The 27,748-nt window shown below is 29.4% G+C and overlaps 3 protein-coding genes and 2 non-coding genes across 5 annotated transcripts; 1 reads left to right on the top strand and 4 right to left on the bottom strand.

The window, feature by feature from the left end:
• Positions 1–2,451: 2,451 nt before the first annotated feature.
• LOC113387835 (cell death abnormality protein 1-like) lies at positions 2,452–10,425 on the top strand. The gene is made up of 6 exons (XM_026625215.1): positions 2,452–2,697; positions 6,771–6,911; positions 7,930–8,055; positions 8,130–8,270; positions 8,960–9,091; positions 10,207–10,425. Exons 1-6 carry the CDS (start codon positions 2,613–2,615, stop codon positions 10,287–10,289), a joined length of 708 nt encoding a protein of 235 aa, XP_026481000.1. The 5' UTR covers positions 2,452–2,612; the 3' UTR covers positions 10,290–10,425.
• A 515-nt stretch (positions 10,426–10,940) lies between these two features.
• LOC113388505 (DNA repair protein XRCC2-like) lies at positions 10,941–11,765 on the bottom strand. The gene has a single exon (XM_026625880.1). It carries the CDS (start codon positions 11,745–11,747, stop codon positions 10,941–10,943), a length of 807 nt encoding a protein of 268 aa, XP_026481665.1. The 5' UTR covers positions 11,748–11,765.
• Positions 11,766–14,906: 3,141 nt separating this feature from the next.
• Positions 14,907–24,442, bottom strand: LOC113387569 (phosphate carrier protein, mitochondrial-like). The gene is made up of 8 exons (XM_026624908.1): positions 24,364–24,442; positions 21,690–21,784; positions 21,545–21,619; positions 20,761–20,922; positions 18,317–18,495; positions 18,109–18,253; positions 15,467–15,592; positions 14,907–14,942 (listed from the first exon to the last, which is right to left on the bottom strand). The coding sequence occupies exons 2-8, from the start codon at positions 21,735–21,737 to the stop codon at positions 14,907–14,909; spliced, it is 771 nt and encodes a 256-aa protein (XP_026480693.1). The 5' UTR covers positions 21,738–21,784; positions 24,364–24,442.
• Positions 15,248–15,319, bottom strand: Trnad-guc. The gene has a single exon. It is a non-coding gene; the product is annotated as a tRNA-Asp (tRNA).
• On the bottom strand, positions 16,010–16,082 carry Trnav-aac. The gene has a single exon. It is a non-coding gene; the product is annotated as a tRNA-Val (tRNA).
• Positions 24,443–27,748: the final 3,306 nt, after the last annotated feature.

The following is a 27,748-nucleotide window of genomic DNA, read 5'->3' as shown; positions in this document are numbered from 1 at the left end:
CCTAAATGACTCAATCGAATCAATTCACGTAAGTCCTTCTAGGTAATCTTTATAGAGATAACAATGACACAAATATTTCGTTTGAATCGGTGTTTTTTGATAATAAATTATGTTTTGTCATTCACGAGAACCGTGATACAAAGTTCAATTGAATTACTATTAGGTATAATTAATAATATCTCTGGACGGATCAGAGACATGAACTCTGAGGAAGACTGACAAAAATTATTTAGAGAAGATTGACAAATGTAGGTTGGCTGGAACTAGTGGTGTATCATACACCGTGTATGGCATCGTGCCTTGAGGCAAATTGCCGGAACTTCCCGACCCGTAATGAAATATTCGAGAAATTTTAAACGTTTTCAAATATATTATTACAAATACCGTAACTTTCATTATTTTTGCTATCTTTGTTTGTTATATATGAGCAAATCAAATGTCATAAATCATAAATCAATTTATCTCCAGAACATTAACAATCGTCATTTCATTTCGAATTCAATTTTAAAAAAAATAGTTTTCACAAAATTGAAAAAGTGCTCCCATACAGTTAAGTAATTTTGTAAGTATTAGTGTCAAGTAATAATTCAGATATTTTATTTATATAGTCTTGCTTTTCTATATAATGGTGATGTTGCCTTTATCCGCTTTAGTGACCACTATATCCGGATGATTTTTGAGAAATATTTTGCAAGCTTTAAGGTCTCTAAGAATATTATCGTAAGTTGTATTTTTAGTATTAAAGGAATTAATATGTGAGATGAATTTTTCATAAAAGAGATTTCTAGTGTGAATTTTAGTAATCTAGTGTGAACTGACTACATAAACCGTACGTGCCATAAATATTTAGACAAACTCACAGCAAACAAACAACTATCCAAAGAGATAACATCTGACCTGAAAAATTTACATCCATATTTCTGCAGACTTTATGGCCTTCCCAAAATCCACAAAAATAATTTACTTTTTAGACCAATAGTTTCAGACATTAATACCCCTCTATATAAACTCGCGAAATACATAAGTAACATCATAACTACAATAACAAAACAATCACCACACTACATAAAAAATTCTTATGAACTCGTTACTGACTTAAAACACAAGATAAATTCTAACAGATAACTCCAATCCCTTAAAACTTATAAACTCCGTAACCAGTAACAGACGAACATACCTTTTGAATAAAATGAACAATTCCACAGTACAAAACGATTTACCTCACTCAGAAACTCATTCTGGTGTAATATGTTTGTCATACATTAAAGAATTGTATGTTCCTTGGAAAAAACTTTTTTATAAATCTGGACTCCGACTTGTAACCAATTTTAGTACAACTACTAGCACTATTTTTACCAAAACAAAAACCCCATTTAATATCGAACGACTCAGAAATCTCGTCTATCAAATAAATTGTTTAGATTGTAATTTAATTTACATAGGAGAAACAAGCCAGAACTTAATGAAACGATTTACAACAACATAAAAACAATTAAAAAAATCCGAGACAATTTAAAACTATGATTGCGGAGCATATTTATACTTTAAAACACAATATGGACTTTTCCAACCCGACTGTACTACGAAACTTCGAACAAAATTTATTCAAACGAAGAATTATAGAAGGATCTTTTTTAACTATTTATAGCAATATAACAATAAATAAACGGAATGAACTTAACACGCTGTGCGACACAAATCTCTTTTATTTAGATAGCATTTCCAATTTTCTCATAAAACAATAAAAACGTCGAGCAAAGGATTCGCAATTCGTTCCACACATGTGTAGAATCTTGGTAAAAATATTTTTTTAAAAGTCTTTCTCCATTATATCTTTAACCAGTCTACGAACAACACATTAACCAATTGTGATTTTTTAAATTAGTATTTTGTGAAAATATTGTGTAATTACAAGTTCAATGTTTATAATACATAGTGTACTGCATTACCATATTTTGATACCATGGATTATTAAAATCTTCCAATTTAACACTAAGATTAACTAATTGTAAGTACTATTTACTATTTTAATTTTTTCTTTTCACTCCGATTCAATTGTTTTAGTTTTTAATTTTATTTTTAGTTTCCGCTGAATGAAGGCTAGGATTATAGCCGAAACGTATGGATTTAAAATAAATTTTTGAAAGAAATTCACGTTTTTTATTGATGTTATGCCCGATTACTAGAGTTTGTTAATATATATATATATATATATATATATATATATATACATATAAATATCAAAAGATATTTATATGTACATATATGTATATGTAGATGTGATGACCAATGTCATTATCTATTGAATATTCACTGATAATTCTAATATCTGCACTTGTAATACCTTTTGATAGTTACAGATAAAGCCATAATATTATCGCCGAATTTTTTTCTTTTCACGTAATAACCCATCATCGGAAATTAGTCGTTCGTCACCTTGCCGCCGTTTGCCAGCTGCTGCTGCGGCTCATAAATAATAGAAACACCGACCAATTAAATTAATTAATTCATCTAATAATTATTACAGAGTGATTGATTTTATTAAAGTGCACAAGTGCTTCATATTAATCGTGTCTTTTTTTTATTAATTTAATTCAAATAATTGTGACAAAATGGCCGCCCTGTGTTCCGTGCGTTGTTTGATCGCTTTGGCGCTGGTGGCGCTGGTTTCTTATGTAACGAGCCAAGTCGATGATGGTAAATTAATTAGAAAATAATTATTTATTAAAATTTAATTGTATTTAAATATTGCAAGGCTTTATAAAACTGTAGTTTGTGTAGGTAAAAGATTTAGTTGCAAGTGTTTTATAGTTTTCTTGGTTTTTGGTTTTAGGTGTGGCTTACGCCATTGGGTGGCGTAATTGTGAACTAAAAAAAGACGAATGTATTCACTTTCAATTGCGATTTTAGAGTATAGAGAGTTATTGTAGGGTTTTTTGATGTTAGGCAAAGTTGTGCAGAATTAAATTATCTAAAAATGTTTCATTTATGTCATTTTTTGTAACATGAATATTTTAGAAGTTATTTAGGATATAATGGATAAATGTGCGTTTTACGTATGTATAGTTGATTTAAGGGGCACATCTGGTGTAAAATTTTCAAAAAATCGAATTTTGAATTCTTCCATATTTTGATAGGTTATACCTTTAAAAATGACATGCTAAAATTTTAAATCGATATCTTGAATAGTTTTTGAGTTACAGTATATAGTATGACGAACATTTTATCTTTAAAAGCGTTTTTCTCGAAACAGCATTTTCCGAATTTGCTGCAGCGATTACTCAAAAACAAATGATCCGATCGCTATCAAATTTTTTTACATGTTCTGTATATAGTTTTCCGTAAAATGAACTATTTTTTAACCGGATCAAAAATCGAAGTTTGGCAGTCCAAAAACGACCAAAATTTTGGGTAAAATTCGACTTTTTTTTAAAAAACGCCGTCATTTTTTCAATTTTTGATTTTTTTTTCTTTATCGTAGTTAATTTTACAGACAATATTATCTAGTTTAACGAAAATTTTTTTAACTTTCCGTAGGGTAAGTTATTGTAATGGGCCGAAAATCGGAATTGAAAATTTTTACATTTCTCGACGTTTTGAAGGTTTCTGAACATTTTGGCATACCTCAGAAAAAATGGATGTGTGTGTGTGTGTGTGTATGTGTGTGTGTGTATGTATGTGTGGATACAAATTTCCAGTCACGTTTTCGGGCGCACGGATCAATCGATTTGAATGGTTCAAAAAACATTCGATTCCTATTGATAGGGAAAAGAGCTGATTAGTTTTTGGCAAAGGCAGGTCCAGCCGTTTCGGAGATACGGAGCAAAGAGTGCGGAAAATAGAAATCGAATTTTTGAGAGAACGGAGTATCCGATTTGAATGATCTAAAAAACATTCAATTAGTAATGATTGGGAAAAGTGTTTATTAGTTTTTGGCAAAGGCAGGCCCAGCCATTTCGAAGATACGGAGCTAAATATGTAAAAAATGGCAGTTTTTGAGAGAACTAAGCGTCCGATTTAAATGATTCAAAAAACTTTCTGCTTGTCTTAACAAAATAATTGATTTTGGAAAAAAAAATTTTTGTTCGATTTTTTTTTTTTTATTTTTTTTTTAGTTTTTTTGTTGAAACAAATAATTTCAACTTTGCAATTCAGTTTATATAATTCTTATAAATATTAGACAATGTTACAATATTTATAATAATCTATTTGAAAACATTCAGTATTCCTCGAACATTTCGTTACGGTACGGGAAGTTCCAGCAATTTGCCTTAAGGCACGATGCCACCCACCCCACTAGTTTTTTTAAATTTCATCCACGTAGAAGATCAAAATCCTTTAAGGGCCTTTTTTTGTCGCGCCGTTGGAGATCGACGATGACTTAAAAAAATTAATTTTTTTTCTTCAAGAATTTTACTATGTATTCTCAAAACATGTATAAAAATATTCCTAAAATTTCGAAATGATTGATAAAGTAGTTTTTTTAATATAAATTCCCAAAAATCTTTTTTTTTAAGCGGTTATACTAGTTGTGCCCCTTAATAGAGTTTTTAAAGTTATTTACTGCTACAGGAAAATTTTGTTTTAATACGAGAATTTATGGCGAGTTCTATGCTCATTTGTTGTTAAATCAAACTTATAGACAATTTAATTTTAAACGACTTATTAAATTACTCATTTTAATTAATCTCATGATTTAAGATATCTCGTCAAAAATTTATAATTATTCTGAATTACGATTTTGAAGTATCCGAGATTTTGTAAGGATTATAATACTAGATATTGATTTCGATGATCTGGAAATGATTTCAGTTTTGAGGAAAAAGAAAAAGTCGTTCGTCGAATAATAAATAAGAGTAAAATATATTATTTTTGCATAACAATTACATCACAATTTTTCTAAGAAGTTGTTATATATTTATTTCAATTATCTCTTTCTCTTGTGCTATCAAAAGAATTAATTTACTATTATATGACTAATATAGATTATTATCACAGTATCATTTTAAATATCTTTTTTTTTTTCAATTCGGTCATTTTATATTTTTTCAGCTTTTCAAGTCATTTTGAATCGTTTCAACACTGAAATTAAAATTAATTAAATATAAATATTTTATCGTATCATATAATCAAATATTTTATCCTGAAAAAAAAAAAAAAATGCGAACATACAAAACACACACACACACACATTCATTCAGTTTCTGAGGTATGCTCTTTAAAAATGTTCAGAAACCTTCAAAACGTCGAGAAATGCAAAAAAATTCATTTTAGTTAATTAAAAATGCAATGTTTTTTTTTTAAATAAAATATTAGATATTTTGTAGATGTTATTAGACGTCGAAAATAGAATAATTTTTACCTTATTTGGAAATACATTTCATTAGATGTACTACAATAAAAACAATACAATGGTATACCTTTGTTTTTACTTTCAATTTAAGTACAAGGAATGCGAAGGTTTGGGAAAGGGCTTGGCTTTTGTAAATATTATATATATATATATATATATATATATACTAGCTGGTCCGGCAAACGTTGTTTCTGAAATATTTCTAGAACATTGATTGTGAATATAGAAGTGTAAGGTATATAAGTGAAAAGGCAGCTAACACAAATTATATGTATGGTTTACCCATTGCAACGCATGCCACATACAAAAAATGTTCATTGGGCGTATTAATATTCATTGCAAGTGCCAATCTAATCTCAAACTGATTTCATTTCAATTGAATTGACTGACACATTTTGATATTTATGGTTTTGATCTATTATTACAGCGCTTTTCAATAATTCATTAATTTACGAAGTGAAATCCAAACATCCATTAACTTCCCGTAGGGTAAGTTATAATAATTGCAAAAAAATCGAAAATGATTTTTTTATGTATCTTTACGTTTGATGTATGTATGTGCGGATCAAATTTTGAACGATTTTGAAAACACGTTCAAATAGTTCAAAAAACACTCGATTTCTATTGATAGGGAGATGTGCTGATTAGTTTTTGGCAAAGGCAAGTCCCGCCGTTACGGAGATACGGAACAAAGGGTGCAGAAAATAGAAATCGAGTTTCTGAGAGAACGGATCATCCGATTTGAATGAACAACATTTAATTTGTATGTTTATTGAAAAACGTTTTATTTGTATTGGCGAAATGAAGAACTTATTGAATTTTTGGAAAGCGGTTTCGGAGATCCAACAAAAAAAAATTTTTTAAACGCCATTTGACGGTTAAAAAAGCGTCTAAAGCAGTACGCAGCGCAATTGCTTTGAAAAGAAATTCGAAAAATTATGTACGGGAAGTTTCAGCAGTGATTACTAAAATGGCTATTACTATCGTAATCTACGATCACTATTTCGAAATTTAGGGCTTTATATCTTTAATTATGAAATATGAAACTCAATCGGTCAACCCTTAATACATGAAAAATATGGGTATGAAAAATAAATTCTGGCCGATCAGGCATGATCTAACGTGATTTCAAAATTTTATAAAAATCGTTCAAACCATTTCAGAGTATAGTTAATTCAATTTTTGAATGTAACGGTCTTATAAGTTGAGTGTAAAGTTGGCTAATAAGTTGAGTGTGAAGTTGGTGGTATGTGTAATGAAAGTGTTGCGGACAGTATTTTGAATATAGAGAATTGGTGATGAGTTAATGGTGATTTAATAAAAATTGTAGAAGATTGCATTATTTATATATATATATATATATATATATATATATATATATATATATATATATATATATGAATTATTATTATTTTAGGATTCAGTCGAGCCCTGGACGACCGTTGCAATTATGACCAGGACTGTCGTATGAAGAATGTCTTCTGTGACCAGTCTCAGGGTAAATGTGTCTGTAAAAAGGGCTTCAGGCTTACCAAGGAGAGAAACGATTGTATAGCTGGTGAGTAGAAAAATATTTTTATAATATTTCTTTATGCGCGACTAGGGTGTAAATCCGTACAAATGCAACGGAAAAAGCGTTACGCCCGAACTGTACGTTATTCGCTCTTGATGAGATCATTTCTATACGGGTCGATTGTGATTAGTCGTCGTGTCGTGTGAATAGAGAAATGTCGTTGTATGCGTACCGACATCAACAAGGAAATCGGCATAGATAAATAAACATTTTTAAGTTACATCGTAGTACAAATCTTGATCTAATAAAAAATGCCTGAATCAGAAGAATATTTTACCTTGTCCCCCGTTAATAATAAAACAAACTAAAAATTTGGGCCGTGTACTAAACGTAAGTTTATTGATTAGAAATTATTTCCATTTTATTCGAAGTTTCTATAAATCGTTGAAGTTATTAAAATGGAAAATATTTTTTAGACTAGACAAAATATTGCAGATGTTCAAATAATGAGATTATATCGCCAGCAAAATAGTGAAAAAAACAAGAAGTCAATGAATGTATGTTAATTTTAATCACATAAAGTTCTTCAAACACAATTATTACATGATGAGTGAAGTTGCGAAAACAATATTTGTTTAGGCGTTGTTTAACATAATCCACTGTGTGAACGAATATTATAGAATTAATTATTAAACCAACAATTACTTCATTTCTCTAATGAAGGCTCGAGTCCTAAATGCTAATTACAATGACAAACCGATCATGTCGTATTTGAAGTATGACTTTAATTACATTATTATTTCTAAATAATATACATATTTTTAATGCAATCATGAATATATAATTTATAATTTATCATTATATAAATGTGTATAATGGTTGACACTAATAAATGAGTGCATCGCAAGTGTTACCCATATTACTTATAAACATTATTCAAAAATGTTATATGATGTATGTATTTTTACTTAAATGCCATCTTGTACAATAGCAAAAAAGTTTTACTTCAATCGCGTTAACCTTACGCGCACTCTTTTTTTTAATTAGTATTTATTTCTTTTAGCTGTTGGTGCTATATGTATGTCAGATCAAGAATGTGCCAGTCTTCCCAATTCAAGATGCGATAGTGGCATTTGTGTTTGCAAATTCAACTTTGTGCCTCATCCAGAAGACCCAATATGTCTAGAACGTAAGACTATATCCTTTTAACTGAAACAAATCTTCTGCCTTTTAATTGTTTTTATTCATTTATTTATTTTGCAGGTAAACAATTGGGTGAACACTGCAACGTAGGCGAACAATGTCACACAAAATTCAACTTCAATGCTCATTGTGTCCGAGAAGTCTGTGTGTGCAGGGAAGATCACCACGAATCGAGGAACAGAACTTGCATCCAATCTAAAGGTAATAATACTAATATTCTATATATATAAAAAATAAGTCGGGTTTTCCTTCGTGGAAAGGTCTCGGGCTCCGCAAGGTTTATAGCTAAGAAAATTAGTGGTGCATGGCATCGTGCCCTAATGCAAATTGCTGGAACTTCACGCACCGTAATTAAAAATTCGAGTAATGACATTAGTGAGAATTATCAGAATTATGCTTGGTTAAGTCAACGTGCAATTCTTGCCGCAAAGAATAATGATGTACACTCAGTGAATTTCACCATTCAATCAAAAATTGCTGGCGATTTGGTGACATACCAATGATTCTGACTGGTCTTCCGTTTGACTTCAAACGATTGCAATTTCCAGTTCGCCTTGCGTTCGCAATGACAATTATTAAGTCGCAAGGCCAATCGTTTAGTGTTTGCGGGATAAATTTCTAATAGATTATTTAGAAAATCATTGTTTTTCACATGGGCTCTTATGAGTTACCTGTTCACGAGTTGGAAAACAATCCGCTTTGTTTGTGTTAACGTCAGACCAAAAAACAAAAAATGTGGTTTATTAAAGAGCACTTCAATGAAACGGATAATGTGCGGATTCACTTTAATTTACTAAGAGAAGTTCAACTAAAAAACACTTCATTTTTCTAATCGAAATAAATTAATTACTGTTGTGTAATAAAATCAAATTTTTGTATGTATTTTAAAGGCTATAACCAGAATTGCGTTGATGATATCGAATGTTTCATCGGAGAAGAATACAGAGACAGGATCAGATGTTTCCAGAACAAGTGTCTTTGCAAACCTGAATTTCCAGTCACTGAGGACGGAAAATGCGGATGTAAGTAAAATATATATATATATATATATATATATATATACTAGCTGGCCCGGCAAATGTTGTTTTGCCATAAAAAATACTTCTAGTATAATAAGTTTAGTACGAAAATAACTATAACTGATTACAAATGTTGTGCATAAGTAAAAGGAGCAGCTAACAAAAAATTTATGAATAGTTTACCCACTGCAAAGCACGCCTCATATAAATGTTTGTGAATTTCTATTTTTTTCCTCAAATATTTTCAGTGTCAATCAATGATAAGCGTTTTTTTGTGATTTTCTTCATTTATTTCTACAATCTAACTATATTTCTATAAATCAAAAAATCCTAAAAAATTTCCTTAACAAACTTCAAAAAGATTTATCAAAATCCGAACAATCGTTTAGGAGAATTGTTCTTTCATTACAGAAGAATTTTATATATAAGATATTTATTTATTTGTTTATTTATTTTGCAAGCCGTCGGTATAATGATAATGATAATGATAAGCGGTCTTTTGTAATTTTTACCATTTATCTCTACAATCTAACTATATTTCTATAATAAAAAAATCTTAAAAAAATCCCTTAACAAACTTCAGAAAGATTTATCAAAATCCGAATAATCGTTTAGGAGAATTGTTCTTTTATTACAGAAGAATTTTATATATAAGATATTTATTTATTTATTTATTTTACTATAATATTATAATAAGGCTCAAGTCAATATTTTATAGGTTTAATATAATTTAATTAATTAAATCTAGCTATTTTATTACTTATTTATTTATTATTTAATTTATTTACTATAGTAATATAATATATTATATATAAACTTATTTATATTTAGTTAAGTTTAATTATTTTTAAATATAACTAGTTTGTATGTTGCAAGAATTTTTTTTTAAATTTAATAAGTATTTTAATAATCTTTACAATACTATTACAATATATTTATTTTATTTAACAAATTTATCTTATTTTATGATATTTTAACAAATTTAAGTCTTATATTATTATTATTATTATTATTAATATCATTATGATTTTTATTTTTATTATTAAGTATTTTTACAATATAAGTTTTTTCTTTTACAAATTATGATTAATATTTCATCTTAACATTTATTTTTTCAGCCGGAGCTCCAGGCACACAAGTGTGGTCCTCGGTTATGACATTAGCAGTTATGGCATCAGTAGCAAAAATCATCACGATGTAAAAGTTTAAAAATAAGAAATGTACAAGAAAATAAGAAAAAGACATTAACAAAAACATTACATTCGATTTAGCTTTAAGGAAACATCTTTTTCGAAGTCAATAGTGGTAAATATAACAATAATTAATAGAAATATGGAGCACCTGGATTTAAAATTTAATTTAAATTTGTTGTAATTCTGTAGGTTTTGCTTAGCAACTCATATGTTTTTAGACTCAATCTCTTCAAATGAGTAGTTAAATTAGCTTTTTGTACAATTTACAACAAAAAACAAAAATACAACAAAAAGACAACAAAAAATACTAGATTGATTTTTAAATCAATTAATTGATATAATACCAAAATGAATTTTTATTATTTTCTTTTAACTTTACATAAATTTTAATTAATCATCATCTTCTCACCACTGAGTCATTCAAATAGTGATTGTAGTATCGATTTAAATAATTGCAATAAGTACATTTTAGTTAATTATAGATTTAAAACGTTTAATCTGTAAATCGACGAATAAATTACAAATTAATAATAAATACTTTTGATAATTTGTTTCGGATAGAAATTCAAGACAAGGTAGGATGGAAAAAGAAGCTTGCTAAATAATTTATAATTTTTTTTATATATTAACAGAACTATTTAATTACACTACATTTATATTTATTTATTCCATTCAAACCCTTGTTCATTTATAACATATCTATTAACAAATTTATCCTTTGCAGTTTCAATACAAGCTTGAAAATATTTCACATCGACAGCTTCAGCATCCATTTTAACATCCCCATCACAATCCATCTTCTCGTCTTCTGCTAGTTCCAATTTAACACGATAATTAATACATCCACTTCTAGGTACTTCAGTAAAATTATCTCCAGTGTTTTTAGTAAAAAAATAACCAGGCCTTGTGTAGAAAAAGACAACTTTATATTCCCAAGTAGCACCTTGAATACTCCTCAAAATCGTTCGGTAGTAAGTATCCATTTTAATTTGATTCTGTTCAGACCAGTAGAACGATGAAATATTATCCATTGCTAAAATACAAACATCTGTGTTTTGTATCAAAATATCATCGAGTCTTTTGATAGTTACATTCAACTGCATACTATCATGACATTGTAAGATGTTAAAATTCACCAAAGACTCCTTTATTATGTCATTTATATCTTCATCTTGTGTTGTGGCAAATTTTTCCAAAGCTGTAACTAGTTTTATGATTTGAAAGTGGCAGTCGGTGTCTATTAAAATGACTCCAACGTTTCGTCCGCCGTGTCGTACAGGTAAAATAGCCTTAGCTATGATTTCTGTAAGTAATAATGTTTTACCAGTGTTGGAGTCCCCGGTTATTTCTATTATTTCTTTGGGGAATGGGCCCCCGTTTGGGAATAGGACTGTATCGAAGTCGTTTAGAAGAGGGCGGTCGTCTAAACGACTTAGTAATTGGAGGCCGGATTCTGCTTTATTCATTGGGATAAATAATAAATGTTAAAAGGACATTTTTAACAATTGTGCACAAACGTCAAAGTTTTGATTGTTCAAAATGGCGTTACGCAACTGTCATTTGAAACGTAAACAAATTTTGTAAAATTAAAACAATTTTGTGTTAAGACTTAATTATTAACTTTAATGGATTAAATTAATTAATTTCTATTAATTAATTGTATTGTGACTTTGATAAAATTGTTTAATATTTATAAAATTTTATTATCAAAATCAAATTTTTAGTTTCTGCAGTTGGTAACAATGCAAATTTCTGCAATGGCGTGAAGCAACTTTCTTTCAAAACTACAAAATGTCAAATAAGTAGTGTTAAGTCATTTTTATTCATTTTAGTTGTGTGATTATCAATACAATAATCTGTGAGAGTGTAAATATTACTTTTATGTAAGTAGTATCGTTGTTTAGTGTTGAAATATGTTTTTAAAGTGTTTAAATAGTTATTTGAAAAATATAACCTCAAACTAAAGCAACTGTCATTCAGATCATAACACGTTTCTTTTAAGTTATTATTATTGATTATAATTGTGTAAATAACTCTTTATTAACTTCCCGAAGGAGAAGTTTATGTTTTCATAAAAAAATCCGATTCGCTAATTTTATGTTTTCTCGACGTTTCAAGCCATTCTGAATCGAATGAGACCAAATTTGGAAAAGTATGTGTGTGTGTGTGTGTGTGTGCGTGTGCACCAACAGATTTTTTGCCGTAAATCGCCGTTTTCTCAAAAACGGCTGGACCGATTTCAAAAATTTAAAAGCCATTCGATGTATTTCGATGAGGATTATTGTTTGTCAGTTTTGTGCGACGATCGGCCAAACCGTTTCTTCGTAAATAGCAGGGAAGTGAAAACTCTTTCGTCCACGTTTTAGCCCGCAGTTATGAATCGATTTTGAAAATTCAAAAATCGTTCGAAAGATATTGGTTGGGAATCGTGCTGATTAGTTTTTGGTAGAGATCGGCCGGGCCGTTTTCTTGTAATAAAGTTTTAAAAAAAAAAATTTCGACGATTTTTATGATTATTTTTTTGACGGTAGATACCATAGTCTTCTATATCATACTAAAATATTACGGCCCTACGACAACAGGTTCAGCTTTAAAAATTCGTCAAAGTTTGCAAAAATTGGTATTGTTTTTTTGGCATTTGTCAAAGTTAGACCTTTGATCGACGTTTTCTCAAAAACGCCTGAGCCGATTTTAGAAATTTAAAAGCTATTTGATGTATTTTGGTGAGGACTATCGTTTGTCAGTTTTGTGTGACGATCTGCCAAGCCGTTTCTTTGCAATTTGAAATAAAGTGTTAAACTTTTCGTCCACATTTAAGCTCATCCTACCGAACCGATTTTAAAAAATCAAAAACTGTTCGAAAGATATTAGATGGGAATGATACTGATTAATTTTAGGTGAAAATCTACCGAGCCGTTTTCTTGTAATGAACTGTTGAATAAAAAATTTAAGCCGATTATCATGGAACTTTTTTTGGCGATATACATCATGGTCTTATAGAACTTACTGTAATATTACGGCCTTACGACAAGTAGTTTAATTTTGCAAATTCGTCAAAGTTTGCTAAAATTATTATCGTTTTTTTTAAAGTAGGATTGATGAAGTATATTATTTACACATTTTTTTTGATTAAGTCGATTATTTACACATATCGGGAAGTTCATGTAACTTGCCTCAAGGCTAAATACCAAACCAACTAGTGTATATAAATATTACTAAATTTGAAGTGGTATCGTTTTCAAGTGTTAAAATATGTTTTAAAGTGTTTAAATATATTTGGAAAAGATCTAACCTCAAACTAATGCAACTGCCATTCAGATCATAAAACGTTTCTTTATTATTATTGATTATAATTATAATTGGGAGCAGAATCAGTAGTTTTAGGGTAAGTGGATCCCAAATTATTTTAATTATTATAAATCTGTATATATAATATATATGTAAAAAATTGTCGTATATAACATAATTCAATTTTACCTATATGACCGTATAAAAATTCTTTTTTTGATGCACTGGTATCCAACCTTTTTTTCTTTTTTTTATAGGAAGCTCCACCCGTTTTTTAAAATTTCCTTTTTTTAATTTTTCTAACAATCTATTTTCATTACTATTTGAATGATATAATTTAATATTTCATATCCATATTCTTTAAAAATATATTAAAAAAAATTATTTTCTCATTCATTTTCTAAAATAATATTCTGGAAATAGCTGTACGACCCTGTACGTAACATTGTAACATTGAATACCACGAATTTAATATATTTGAATATATTATTTATTCATATAATTCAGAACATCAATACTCAGTGTCGTCGGAACCAAATTTTTGATGGGTGGGCTCGTTTTTTTTTTTTTTTTGGATAGGCAGCCAGTGGGCTCGTTTTTTTTTAGAGATTCCGACGCCACTGTCAATACTAAATGATAAAAGATAGTTTAACAATTTTCCATGTCTTCAAAATGTTTTAATACTTACTTGATCAAATTTATAATATTTACATTAAAACAGCAATTTAACAATAAAGCCCGGTGCACACGACGCCAGAATTTCTTGTAACAGGATTTCTGTCTAGTTTTCTGGTAAGGTGAGCAAGAATTTTGCGCCAGATTTTCACTTATTTTATGATTCATGATTATTATTCATGATTAATAATAATTTCGTACATATTCAAATAGATTACTATGAATCCTAATCGGATACGATACATGAATATTAATTGTTTACATTTCATACAATGCTCTGTTTGTACACTTATAAGCATTAGTGCATTTTAGGGCTATATTTATAATAATCTATTTGAAAATGCTCAAAATTATTATTAATCATAAAATAAGTAAAAATATGACGCAAAATTCTTGCTCATCTTACCAGACAACTAGACAGAAATCCTGTTACAAGAAATACTGGCGTCGTGTGCACCGGGCTCTAAATAAAAAATGCCATAAAACAAAAATAAATGAAATAAAATAAAAAATCTAATGTGAAATATATATTATTATACTATTTAAGTGTATGAAATATCTTATAACAACATTAAGCACTTTACAAATTGAGAATCGACTTTTAAAAAATAAACTTAAGAACAATTGTTATTAATATTATTAATATAATAATTTAAAATTATTTAAGCAGGTGGAGGTCTTGGCATGCGCATATAAACCTGAAAATAAATTGAAGGAATAAAATTAATGAAAATGTAATAAATAAACCTGTATTATATTCAGGTTTATTATAATATAATTAAATAAAAAATTAATATATATTCGATTGAATTAATATTTTCATTGCACGTGAAATAAGGATAGTAATGAATTAAATTTTTATTATGCGTGAAATAAGGATGTAATGGATTAAAAATCTAATAACGATTAATTAAAATATTAAATTAATTAGTAATTAAAAACTAATTAATTAAATAAATAATAAAATTATAAGTTTACTATAATTTAGAGGGAAAAAAATATCCTCCCCGGCGGGGAATCGAACCCCGGTCTCCCGCGTGACAGGCGGGGATACTGACCACTATACTACCGAGGACTTGTATTAAATGCAACACTAAACAGATACACTATCTGACCAAACAGATTGCCTTCTATTTGCTCCGTTAGTAAGAGATAAGAGAGCATGTTTATCCCAGAATATTATTATAAGACTATGTTTTATAGAATAGTATATTCCAATTACCTTGAATCCGTCATATATGAACCATTGCAAGGCTGTCAAGGTGCCTATCATGGCAATCCTCAGGCCGAGTCCTTTCCACAAACCGTAGAAGCCTAATTTTTGAGCAATTTCTTTGGCACTCACTCCCTGAAAATAATAAATCAATAATGATATAAAAAGAACAAAGAAAGAATTATTACAAAATGAGAAATAGAAAGAATTCTACTAGGAAGAAAAGGAAACTGAGTTGGTCCATATTGGAAAAAGCTTTCTGCACCAAATTAAGGAGTAAAAAAACATATATAATGTGAAAACATGATTTAAGAATTGAAGAACAGAAAACATGACAACAAAAAAGAAATTCAAGAACTAAAAATGAAATATGATGGAAAAATGAATAATTAAAATCCGCTCACAGGACTGAGCACCAATAATAAAATTGTTTTATTAATTAAATTTATTACAAATAAGGGTTCAAGAACTAAAAAATGAAATATGATGGAAAAATGAATAATTAGAACCGGTAAATCGAATCGAATTGAAAAAAAAATTAAAAAAATATGATGTTTCCGCCCGGGATCGAACCGGGGGCCTTCCGCGTGTTAGGCGGATGTGATAACCACTACACCACGGAAACCATGCGTCATACCAGAGAATTTCTCGTATGTAAAGCTAATATTAAGTTATTTTATGATTTAATGCTTTCGCAACGTTTCGGGTCATTGTGAATCGTTGCCAATTTTATTTCAACATTTATTTACAAAGAAATATTCGAGTAATATTTGGCACGATTTCAAATGTTTCTTTAGAATTCATTCTAGTATTTATGAGATACATACATAATATTAGGTTGTCAAATATCTCCCTTCCGCCTTTTTGCTCTTGGTTTATAATACAAAAAGGCGGAAGGGAGATATTTGACAACCTTATATTATTTGATGATGATTACACCTACTTTTCAAAGTTTTACGCTTACCTGGTTTAATCGCAACAACATCTTAAAAAAACTAGGTGTAACTAAATTTTGCCTGAAGGCAAGTTAATAATTAATAAAATCTATTCTCTTATAATCATGCTCTCTTATCTCTTACACTAACGCAAAAGCGATAAAACAGAAAAAGCTGATTAAATGCTTCCAATGGCCTTCAAAATTTACAAAAAATATCAACATTTTCAGAAATTCATTTTTCGCAACGATATAAATAATCGAAAAATATATACTTTTTTGAATTGATTTTTTTTAAATCGTTTTTTTCTGGAATTTTGAAACAGATTGAACTTTTCCAAAAATATTAAATTTTTCTAGAAATCGATTTTTCCAAAGTTAAAAAAATACAAATTTATTTAGCTCTATATGTCCGAAACGGCTGGACCTGCCTTTGCTAAAAACTAATCACCACTTCTCCCCATCATTACGAATTAAACGTTTTTTGAATTATTCAAATCGGATGTTCCGTTTCCTCAGAAATCGATTTCTATTTTCTGAACCCTTTGCTCCTTAACTCCGAAACGGCTGGACCTGCCTTTGCCAAAAACTAATCAACACGTTTCCCCATCAGTAGGAATCGAATGGTTTTTGAATAAATCAAATCGGTTATTCCGTTGAACATACAAAACACACACAAACATGCATACATCCATTTTTTCTAAGGTATGCCAAAATGTTCATAAACCTTTGAAACGTAAAGATATTCGGAAGATGAACGGAAAAATTTTCATTTTCGATTTGTGAACCCTACGGGAAGTTAAAAAAACTAAATAACCTAATAAATGAATACTTTTTTTCTAAAATAAGCCTAAGTTGCGCCTCTGCTACTTGGCTATAAAATTTCCATCAAAATTGGTCAAACCGGCTTTTCGGAGATAATTTAGTCAAAAATCGGAGGGTTTAACAAAAAACCACGAAGATCATGTGGGGGAGGGAGGGGTATTGTAAAATATCACGTGTATTTATTTTTTAACTGTTTTTTCTTTTAAAAAAAATTCAAATATTATCAAAAAATTCAAAGTTCAACAAAATTCAAATTCAACAGTTTTATCACGTAACTAAAAGTACACGTGATGTTTGCGGGGGAGGGAGGGGTTCAAAAATCCTTAAAAACGCCCCTTAATTTGCTACATATACCATATTTAAAGAAACAGACTTTTTAAATTTATTTACACCTAAGTCTGTTTTTACACTGTCTTTTTGTACACGGTTTTGATATAACACGGTTTGAAAATTGAATATTTTTAATGTTTTTACACGATTTTATTCCATTTAGCACGATTTGAAATTTTATGTACTTAAATTTTCTTTGTCAAATTTAATTTTTGCGAAGTATGTTCATATCACAAAAAAGTATTTATGAAAGAAAAAAGTCTGAAACCATCGATAGTATCGATAGTATCGATAGTTTGCGAACACTAGCTTAAAGATTTAAGTGAATTCCCCTTTAGCGCGTGCAAACAATTTTTACTGGTCAAAGCAAATATGAACAGCACTCATTTAGGGGAATACCCTGAAAATTCTTGTTTTTCACTAATTTTAATAGGTTTTAGAGATTAGGAACAAATCACCCATTTTTGTATAAGATCCATGTCTTTTTTTACACGGTTTTTTCTGGAACCAATCTCCGTGTAAAAACAGACTTAGGTGTATATGTATAGATAATTATTTTCACCTTCTGTTTGCTCATTTGCGACACCAGAGTATCAGCTGGATGCGAAACAACGGCGCAGAACACTCCTGCGATATAGCCTGCTGCAAAAGTCACAATCAGCTGCTGCCCTTTTGTGCACTGCTCCCTCGGTTTGGGGACGACATACCTAGAAAAGAAATAAAATAAATAATATAAAATGTAAAAATATATCGTTATGGTTCCATTATACTTGTAGAGTAGTACGACGGTTTTTTCAAAACTGGCAAACTTCATCATCGTGTAAGGAATTTGTCGGAACCAGAGGGGCACGATACTCTTGTACAATGTGCCGAAGCCCTCTTCATTGATCATTTTGGGGATTCCGTCCATTACGCCGTTTGCGTAACCGTCTATTGTCTGGACACGAACCTAAATAAAAGACATAAATCATCGATTTTATTATTTGTCGTCTTGGAGACACATATAGAGTAAACACAAAAGTTAAATCTACGAAACGTTTAGTAACATTGTTACTTAATGGTTACGTTAATAAAACGTTTCTGTTACGTAGAAATGCCATCGACAAAGACACTTATAAATAGTGGTGTATGGCATCGTGCCTTAAGGCAAATTGCTGGAACTTCCCGTACCGTAATGAAATACTCGAGAAATTTTAAACGTTTTCAAATATATTATTACAAATACTGTAACTTTCATTATTTTTGCATTATCTTGTTATATCTGAGCAAATCAAATGTAAATCATAAATCAATTTATTTCCAGAACATTAACAATCGTCATTTCATTTCGAATTCAATTTCAAAAAAATAGTTGCTTAATTTCACACAAAATTGAAAAAGTGCTCCCGTATAGTCACAGTCTAAAATGCATTTGCAAATGATTCTGTGCGACATTTTCGCTTATCCTGTGCTTAGCTTGGCGGCATTTTCACATTTTTCAATAGTTTTCACAAAGTTGGAAAAGTGCACCAGTACATAAACAGTCTAAACGCACTTGGGTAAACATTTGTACCAGAGTGGCGCTTAGACTGTGCCTAGCTTGGGTAATTTTTTGAATTTTTAATCCAAATTTACAAAAATATTAATAATAAATGCTATTTGGCGGTCAAAAATGTTCGTTAGACTTATGCACATCAAATTATCAGACATTTATATATTAAAAAAAACTTTGCTGAGAATTGATACTTTAAGAAAAAATGAACTCTACTGACGAGCAAATTTTGATATTTTTATAAAAAGGAACTCTACTGACAAGCAAATACTTTTTTTTACAAAAAAACTTTACTGATGAGCAAATTCTGAAAAAAATTTTTAAAAAAGAACTCGATTGATAGGCAAATTCTAATACTTTTTTTTTAAAAAAAAGAACTCTACTGACGAGCAAATACTTTATTTAAAAAAAAAACTCTACTTATGAGCAAATTCTGAAAAAAAAATTAAAAAAGCTCTACTGATGAGCTAATTCTGCCTTTTTTTTTAAAAAAAAGTAACTTTACTGACGAGCAAATACTTTTTTAAAAAAAAAACTCTACTTATGAGCAAATTCTGGAAAAAAATTAAAAAAAGAACTCTACTGATGAGCAAATTTTAACTTTTATTTAAAAAAAAGTAACTCTACTGACGAGCAATCCTTTTTTTTTAAAAAAAAGTAACTCTACTAACTAGCAAATTCTAATTTTTTTAGAAAAACGAAAGCAACTCTACTGACTTCCAAATTCTAATACTTTTTTTAAAAAATCTACTGTCGAGCAAATTCTAAGATTTCTAGAAAAACAAAAAGGACCCTACTGACGAGCAAATTTTATCATTTTTAGAAAAGCAAAAGGAACCCTACTGACGAGCAAATTCTAAGATTTCTAGGAAAACAAAAAGGACCCTACTGACGAGCAAATTCTGTCATTTTTAGAAAAGCAAAAGAAACTTTACTGACGAGCAAATTCTGATATTTTTAAAAAAGCAAAAGAACTCTTTGACGAGCAAATTTTAATATTTCTAGAAAAGCAAAAGCAACTATACTAACTAGCAAATTCTGTCGTTTGTAGAAAAGCAAAAGCAACTCTACTGTCGAGCATATTCTAACAAGTAAGTTCTTGTAAGTGTTTTCAATAATGTGTACATATTTTGTGGCAATTTTTTGGGTTTCGTACTATTTTTTTATTTTTAAAATTCACGTACATGGTTCGAATAAATATCCTCGACATTTTCGACAGTATGGAATAACCAATTTGTATGAGTGAAAAATCTATGTTATGAAAAACTTTCCATACTAAATATTGACAAAAACCATGTTGGCTGCTGTACAGTCAGGAGTTTTACTCAGGTTGTCAGATGGAAAACCAAACTTTGAAACCGCACGAACGATCTTAGATAACAGGGCCTTTCTGACTCAGCTTCATAACATACGAGTGACGTTGCAGTTTATGTGTAAAGCGCCTGAATGCAGAGCAAATACATATAATTTCCAAAGTATTCAGTATGATTCAGTAGCATAATGTATGGAAGTTGGAGCGTAACATGGCCTTGCCATAACATTGGTCTGTTATAAGGCAGAATTGGCCCCATAATGATTACGTTAATAAAACGTTTCTGTTTCGTAGACAAAGACACTTATAATTAGTTATTTGTTATGCATAAATTTTCATTTATAAATGGCGATTCGTTTATTTTTTTTTACCTTTACGGATTCCAATGGGCATAGTAAGATATCAGCAAAAAATTCGGCGCTGGCCGATGCAGCCAAATAAATTAAGCTGGTGAATCTGTGATAAAAGTCGTCTCCCATGAGTTCTCGATATTTAACTTTGAAGACTTCGTACAAACCGAATTTTCCGGCACCCTGGGGAAAAATTAATTAAAATAAATTAAGGACTTAAGGAATTAAGGAATTAAGGTAAAAATTACACACCCCCCCCACACACACATGTACGTTTGTATGACATTTTCCACTCAATACCATTTGTAAATTTAACCCAATGAGTTTTATCGAAATTGAACCAAAAGTTTAGAGACACAAGTTTAGAGGCTGCGTAACCTTGATCAGTTTTCATAATGCACTGCGACTGAACACATATAATATAGGAGGGCAATATGTGCTCCTTTAATTCCTCGTTTATTAATTTAGTATATTATTCTTTTACACAATTTAGTGTTCAATAAATTTTACACAATTAATTTTTTCTGTTGTTTTTTCCTGGTTTGGTATGTATATAATTTTCTCCTTTTTATATATTTTTAATTATTATAAAATTTGTATTTATATAATATGTTTTTTTAGATTACTGAATGATGACACAAATCAGGTGTCGAAACGTTTAAGGAATAAAAAAAGTTTCTATTTAATCTTCTTTTAAATTCGACGATTGAACTGCAAAAATAATATAATAATAATAAACTATGATATTTTAAGGGCTTTGTTTTAACTATCAACTTTTACCAGGCAGGTATTTGTATTTTATTACCTGTAAGGAATATCCAATAAGTGTAGGACCCCAACCTTTGTACAGACCAACCATTCCGCCCTCTTTATAAGTAACCTATAAAAAATATTTTTGTTTTAAAAAAATAATTAAAAATGATTGAAATTGTTGATACAATTCTTCTTACTTTAAATCCATCTTGTATATTTTTGTATCTTTTCGCATCGACTTGCATTCTGCATTTTATCAAATCCAGTGGCGTCACAAAGGTATGGGTTGAGCCTGTAAGTAATAAATAATTTATTATTAATATACATATATATATATATATATATATATATATATATATATATATATATCTTATATATAAAATTCTTCTGTAACAATGTAAGTTTCATTAATCCTCCTAAACTATAATTCGGATTTTCATGAATCTTCCTGAAGTTTGATCGGGAAATTTTCTAGAATGTTTTGATTCACAAAAATATAGTTAGATTGTAGAAATAAATGGAAAAAAATACAAAAAACCGCTTATCATTGTTTGACCTTTAAATATTTAAGGCTTGGTTTGACATTAAAAATGTCACAATGTCAAATTCACTTATAGGCTAAGGCAATATTAAAATATAATAAATTCATGATTATAAATAAGGAAAATGTAATGTCTACATTATTATTGCCGAAAAGCAGCTGAGATATGCCAAAAATTAAATTAATATAATATGCAAATAATATAACATGCGTTTGACAAGTGATGATGCAGTCTGCGCATGCGTCTGACGTGCACGTGGTTTGCTTTTGCTTGCAATAATTTTGTTTGCGCACTTTGCGAACAGATTCGCCGTACGAATTCGTGCAAAGGAGAAAGCCATAAGTGATTGCAGTCGTTTTGCCTTACTATACTAAGTTACAATACAAAAAAATTATTTAGAAGTTTCATTGTGTCAAAAATTCATATGGTTGGCATTTTGTACGGAATATTTACTCAATAGAGCGCTTTCGGTCTGAACTTTTTTTTACTGTTTTCCATTTCGTTTGGAATTTTGAAACTCTTCACAAGTGAAAACAATTTAGACTCCTTTACCACTTCTCGGCTGGATGACATTTTTTTCAGTGGTCTAATTTTACTTTTTTCAAAATAACGTTGGGTATCGATACAAGAACTAAATATAAGAGAAAAATGTTTAATAATGTTTTTCAAAAAAGAAAATACTTTTCAAGTTACTGGCTACTGAAAATTTGTTTCTTTTTTGCGTTTTTCATCGTTTTTTGCTAATATCTTCAAAAATATACATTTTAACAAAAATCATGTAATGAACAAAATTATATCAATAAAAATCCTAATAAATCGCTATTTTACTTGTTCTAGGAACAATATTAAGTTAATTATGAAAAGGGTTTTCATAGTTCTCATAATAAGCTTCAAAAGAAGTACTTCTGCGTGTAAATTGAGTGGGCTATCATGCAATTAAAAGACGCATACAATGTTTTTTTTTTCATTTAAATCAAATAGTTTATGAGTGCCATTACCACCAAAATTAAAAATAATCGTTTTCCATCTAGAATTAACTTGATTTGAGAGATCTTGATGGATTCTAGAAAATACCACAACATTAGTACAATCGATTTTTAAAAAACTCATGATTTCATAAAAAAATCCATTTAATAAAACAACCAATTTCTCATTATAATATCTCTGAAAGAATACGTATAAAAGTATATATATGAAAATTCAAGGTATTTTTCAGACTAATTATTGGTTTTTATTATTTTTTTGTTACACAAATATTGATAGAGTTCTAATTGTTTAAAGAGTGCGCGGCTGTCCAATCGGAGTGTCTTTCGAACCCTTTAACCCTTCGCCGTTTCCAAATAAGAGAAGTTACGGTAAAATTTATGATAAAGAAAGTTGTAGCTCATTTAATCACATTTAAAATAGTATATTACAAGTTATGATAAAATCAGAATTAAAAGAGTTATAATCCAATTAATGCGGGGGGTGGTGACGAATTTGCAAATTGTTTTCACTTCTGAACTTTAGATTAAGATTAGCTGGGCATACGCTTTTTTCCTCTCCTCATTGACTGCAATAAATTTGTTGATAGTAGGTTGAATAGAGCACATGTGAACAAAATTTGACAAATTAATTCACTTCAAATATGAACGTAAGTAATAATGTATATTGAATTATTAGTGTGAAAATGCAATTTAGATAATTAAAATACTAAAAGCCAGTTGAAATATGGTACGAAATTATAAAATTGAAGGCAACATTATTGAAGCAATTATTTTGGGTAGAAAAATCCAAGGTGATATTGTACCTTGACCGCATGCTATATATTAATTCTTTCTGAATTTGTTATACTTTTTAAAATATTTCAATTTTCAACACGTGTATCTATGCTATGACAATAAATACATGGTGATAAATTTGGAAAATAATGTTTTAGCCGTAAATAAACCAAAAATTATTCATTTAAACATCCACATCTACAGGTATGTCTGAAAATATTGTATAACCCTTAAATTCAATAAAATAAATTGAGCTATTGGAAATAAATTTGTTCTATAAATCGCAGTGTATAATTTTTAATATATAATTTTATTGAATATATTTTAATATTTGTTAAAGGGATAATTAAGTGATAACTGTGGGAATTGAGAATAATCATTTTATTTGAAACAGTACTACATTTAACATCACTCATATATTGGTGTAAATAGTAACTCGAAAAATAATAATGATTATTTTTAACTGAACGGTATAAATATTAGTATAGGATATTAAAAAAAACGTAGAGGCGAGTACAGGACAACGTCTGTCGGGTCATCTAGTATATATATATATTTCTTTACTTTACCACAAGATACTACTCCTCCTAAGGCGCAAAGCAAATAATACTTCAGGCTTCCAAATTCGCAAGAATATTCTGATGAATTTGCCGCCAAATATTATGTCCAGGAATTGGACTTTTGAATAATCCATGTTTATAATTTATGTCTTCTATTTTTATATTTGGATAAATCTTGTGAGGAATTGATTTGGTTTCATCCATCTTGGCAAACTCAATTGGAAAAGATAATCGATTTCTGTAAAAGGAACAAAAAGTTATATATATATATATATATATATATATATATATTTATATATATTATATATATATTATATTATATATATATATTTATATATATATATATATATATATGACTTCCAAAGGAAGTTCCTTCTTTACTTTCTGGCAGATATTTAATTTGCTTGTCAGTAGAGTCCTTTTTTGCTTTTTAGACAGATATTTCATTTGTTCATTATTAGAGTCCTATTTTTATATTTCTAGACAGATATTCAATTTGCTAGTCAGTAGATTTTTTTTTACATTTGTAGACAGATATGTAATTTGCCTAAAGTTTTTGTTTTTACTTTTCTTTAATTTGCTGGTCAGTAGAGTCCTTTTTTATAACCTTTATCTTATTATCTTGTTACTCCATGAAAATATTGTTTAGTTTTCTTGTCACTAGAGTATCTATCTTGTAATCTTTTTTGATTTTGTTTGTCAGTAGAGTATATTAATTTCCCTTAGGGTAAGTTATTGTAATCGTCTAATAGTTGAAAATGAAAATTTCTGCATATCTTTACGTTTCGGAGGTTTCTGAACATTTTGGCATACCCTGGGAAAAAATGTATGAATATGTGTGTGTGTATGTTTAGATACAAACGATCTATGCGCCATGTTTTCGGGCGCATGGATCAACCTATTTGAGTGCTTCAAAAAGCAATCGATTTCTATTGATAAGGAGATGTGCTGATTAGTTTTTGGCAACGGCAGGTCCAGCCGTTACGGAGATACAGAGCAAAGAGTGCAGAAAATACAAATCGAGTTTTTGAGAGAAACCGAGTATCGGATTTGAATGATCTAAAAAACATTCAATTTGTAATGATTGGGAGAAGAGGTGATTAGTTTTTGGTAAAGACAGGTCCCGCCATTTCGAGGATACAGAGCTAAATGTGCAAAAAATGGCAGTTTTTGAGTGAACTAAGCGTCCGATTTGAATGATCTAAAAAACTTTTTGCTTGTATTGACAAAACTATTACTTTTGAGGATAAAAAATTATTACACTTTTTTTTATTTTTTATAAATATATTTGTAATTTGGATTAAAAATTCAAAAAATGACCCAAGCTAAGCACAGTCTAAGCGCCACTCTGGTACAAATATCTACCCGAGTGCGTTTAGACTGTTAATGTATGGAGCACTTTTCCAATTTTGTGAAAACTATTGAAAAATGTGAAAATGCCGCCTAGCTAAGCACAGCATAAGTGAAATGTCGCACAGAATTATTTGCAAATGCTTTTTAGACTGTGACTATACGGGAGCACTTTTTCAATTTTGTGTAAATTAATTAGGCAACTATTTTTTTGAAATTGAATTCGAAATGAAATGACGATTGTTAATGTTTCTGTAGATAAATTGATTTATGATTTACATTTGATTTGCTCAGATAAAACAATAAGATAGCAAAAATAATGAAAATTACAGTATTTGTAATAATATATCTGAAAATGTTTAAAATTTCTCGAATATTTCATTACGGTACGGGAAGTTCTAGCAATTTGCCTCAAGGCACGATACCAAACACCACTAGTTGAGATTATAAACGAACACGTGAAGAACTCTTTTCTCAATATTCAAAGGACACGTTATTGGTTATAGGTTTGTGTTATTGTTACGAATCATTCAATGATTACACGCCTGTGTTGTATCTATATTCAATAAAGTCATTCATTATACTCAATCTAAGGATTTCTGAATAAAGAGATATTATAGGCTCTTTATTGCAAAATACGAATAATTGGAATACATTTATGTATTTATCTATGACTAGTATCATTCTATTATCATTTTTTGAATTCCGCGCTCCTTTCAAATCTCATCCCTACTCTGGAAACACTGTCCGCTCTGACGTCGGTTTCATGTGACTCCTTCTGTCATCTGACTGACAGCCACACAATTTACTTGCTCTACAGATAATTCTTTTTCACCAAAAAATAATATCTGTAATTTACCTCGTTAATAATGGCTGCTTCAGCAATTCCCTTTATTATTTCACCGTCCTTTGGGTATAGTGGGTGTCGTTTTACTTTTATAGTGCCAAAGGACCAAACAGGGGTAAGTACTCCTATTTTGTTACCCGAGATCGATGAGGGATGATTTGATAAATGTTTATATGTAACAATTTCTTTATTTGTGATACTTTTTAATTAAAATGGGTTTCATTCGTTTGTTTCAAGGTTGTCAATGTTTGTCATGTGATTGAGAAAGGAGTGATTGATATTAATACTTGTAGAATTTTGATGTGCCAAAAATGTATGATTAATTGTATGTCATTTTTTTTAGGATGTGCAAGTCGTTTTGATATTGACAGCAGCTTGTTGCTGGCTCTTGTAAGTAGAAACAGACTTATCGAAGCCTTTATTATTAACTAGACTAATTATATTCTAAATCGGCTGGATCATTATCGATGTATATAAGTAAATATGAAATTAGGAACAAAAGTTGCCCAGGCATTGTGAGCTATAGATTTGTACATAATTGTGAATTTGTTTTTCAATCTAAACAACAATTCTCATAAGCCTATAATATTTTACAAAAAGTTGGATAGGGTTATTTACATACATTTCTAACATACACCAAAGAAAATGGGACCTAATGACGAACAATTGAAAATTGATACAGTAGAACCTTGATTATCCGCACCTCAGTTATACGGATTGCAATTATCCGGACTATCAACCATGACAGGGTTATATGTATGTACATACCTACAAATCGAATTTTTGCACGATTTATGCTGCAGTTTAGTATATGCATGTAATATAATCTAAGAAACTAGTTGGTATTGGTATTTTGCCTTGAGGCAAGTTACATGAACTTTCCGATATGTTTAAATAATCGTCTTAATCAATAAAAATAAATTAATTTATGAGTCATTAAAAGTATTCCAAATGGATTTATTACACATAATTGAACTAACGAACACTTTGACTCGGAGTATTTTCTAAAAGCAAATTTTATATAATTGAACCAGTTTTCAGGACTTTAATGGTTTATTATGTTCAAGACCAAGTACTCTATCATTATACCAAGTAAATAGTCTAATTTTAATTTAACAAATCTCAAAAGAACTACTCATTTTCTCAAACTTTGATGAATTTTTAAAATCAAACTATTTGTCGTAAGGCCGTAATTTC

The sequence above is a fragment of the Ctenocephalides felis genome, unplaced genomic scaffold (assembly GCF_003426905.1).
Source record: "Ctenocephalides felis isolate EL2017-DRISC unplaced genomic scaffold, ASM342690v1 CF-g0.4_SCAFFOLD_03572, whole genome shotgun sequence".
In the NCBI taxonomy this organism is placed as follows: Eukaryota; Metazoa; Arthropoda; class Insecta; order Siphonaptera; family Pulicidae; genus Ctenocephalides; species Ctenocephalides felis.
The sequence above is the reverse complement of the archived record's forward strand: the minus strand, read 5'-3'. Positions and strand labels throughout refer to the sequence as shown.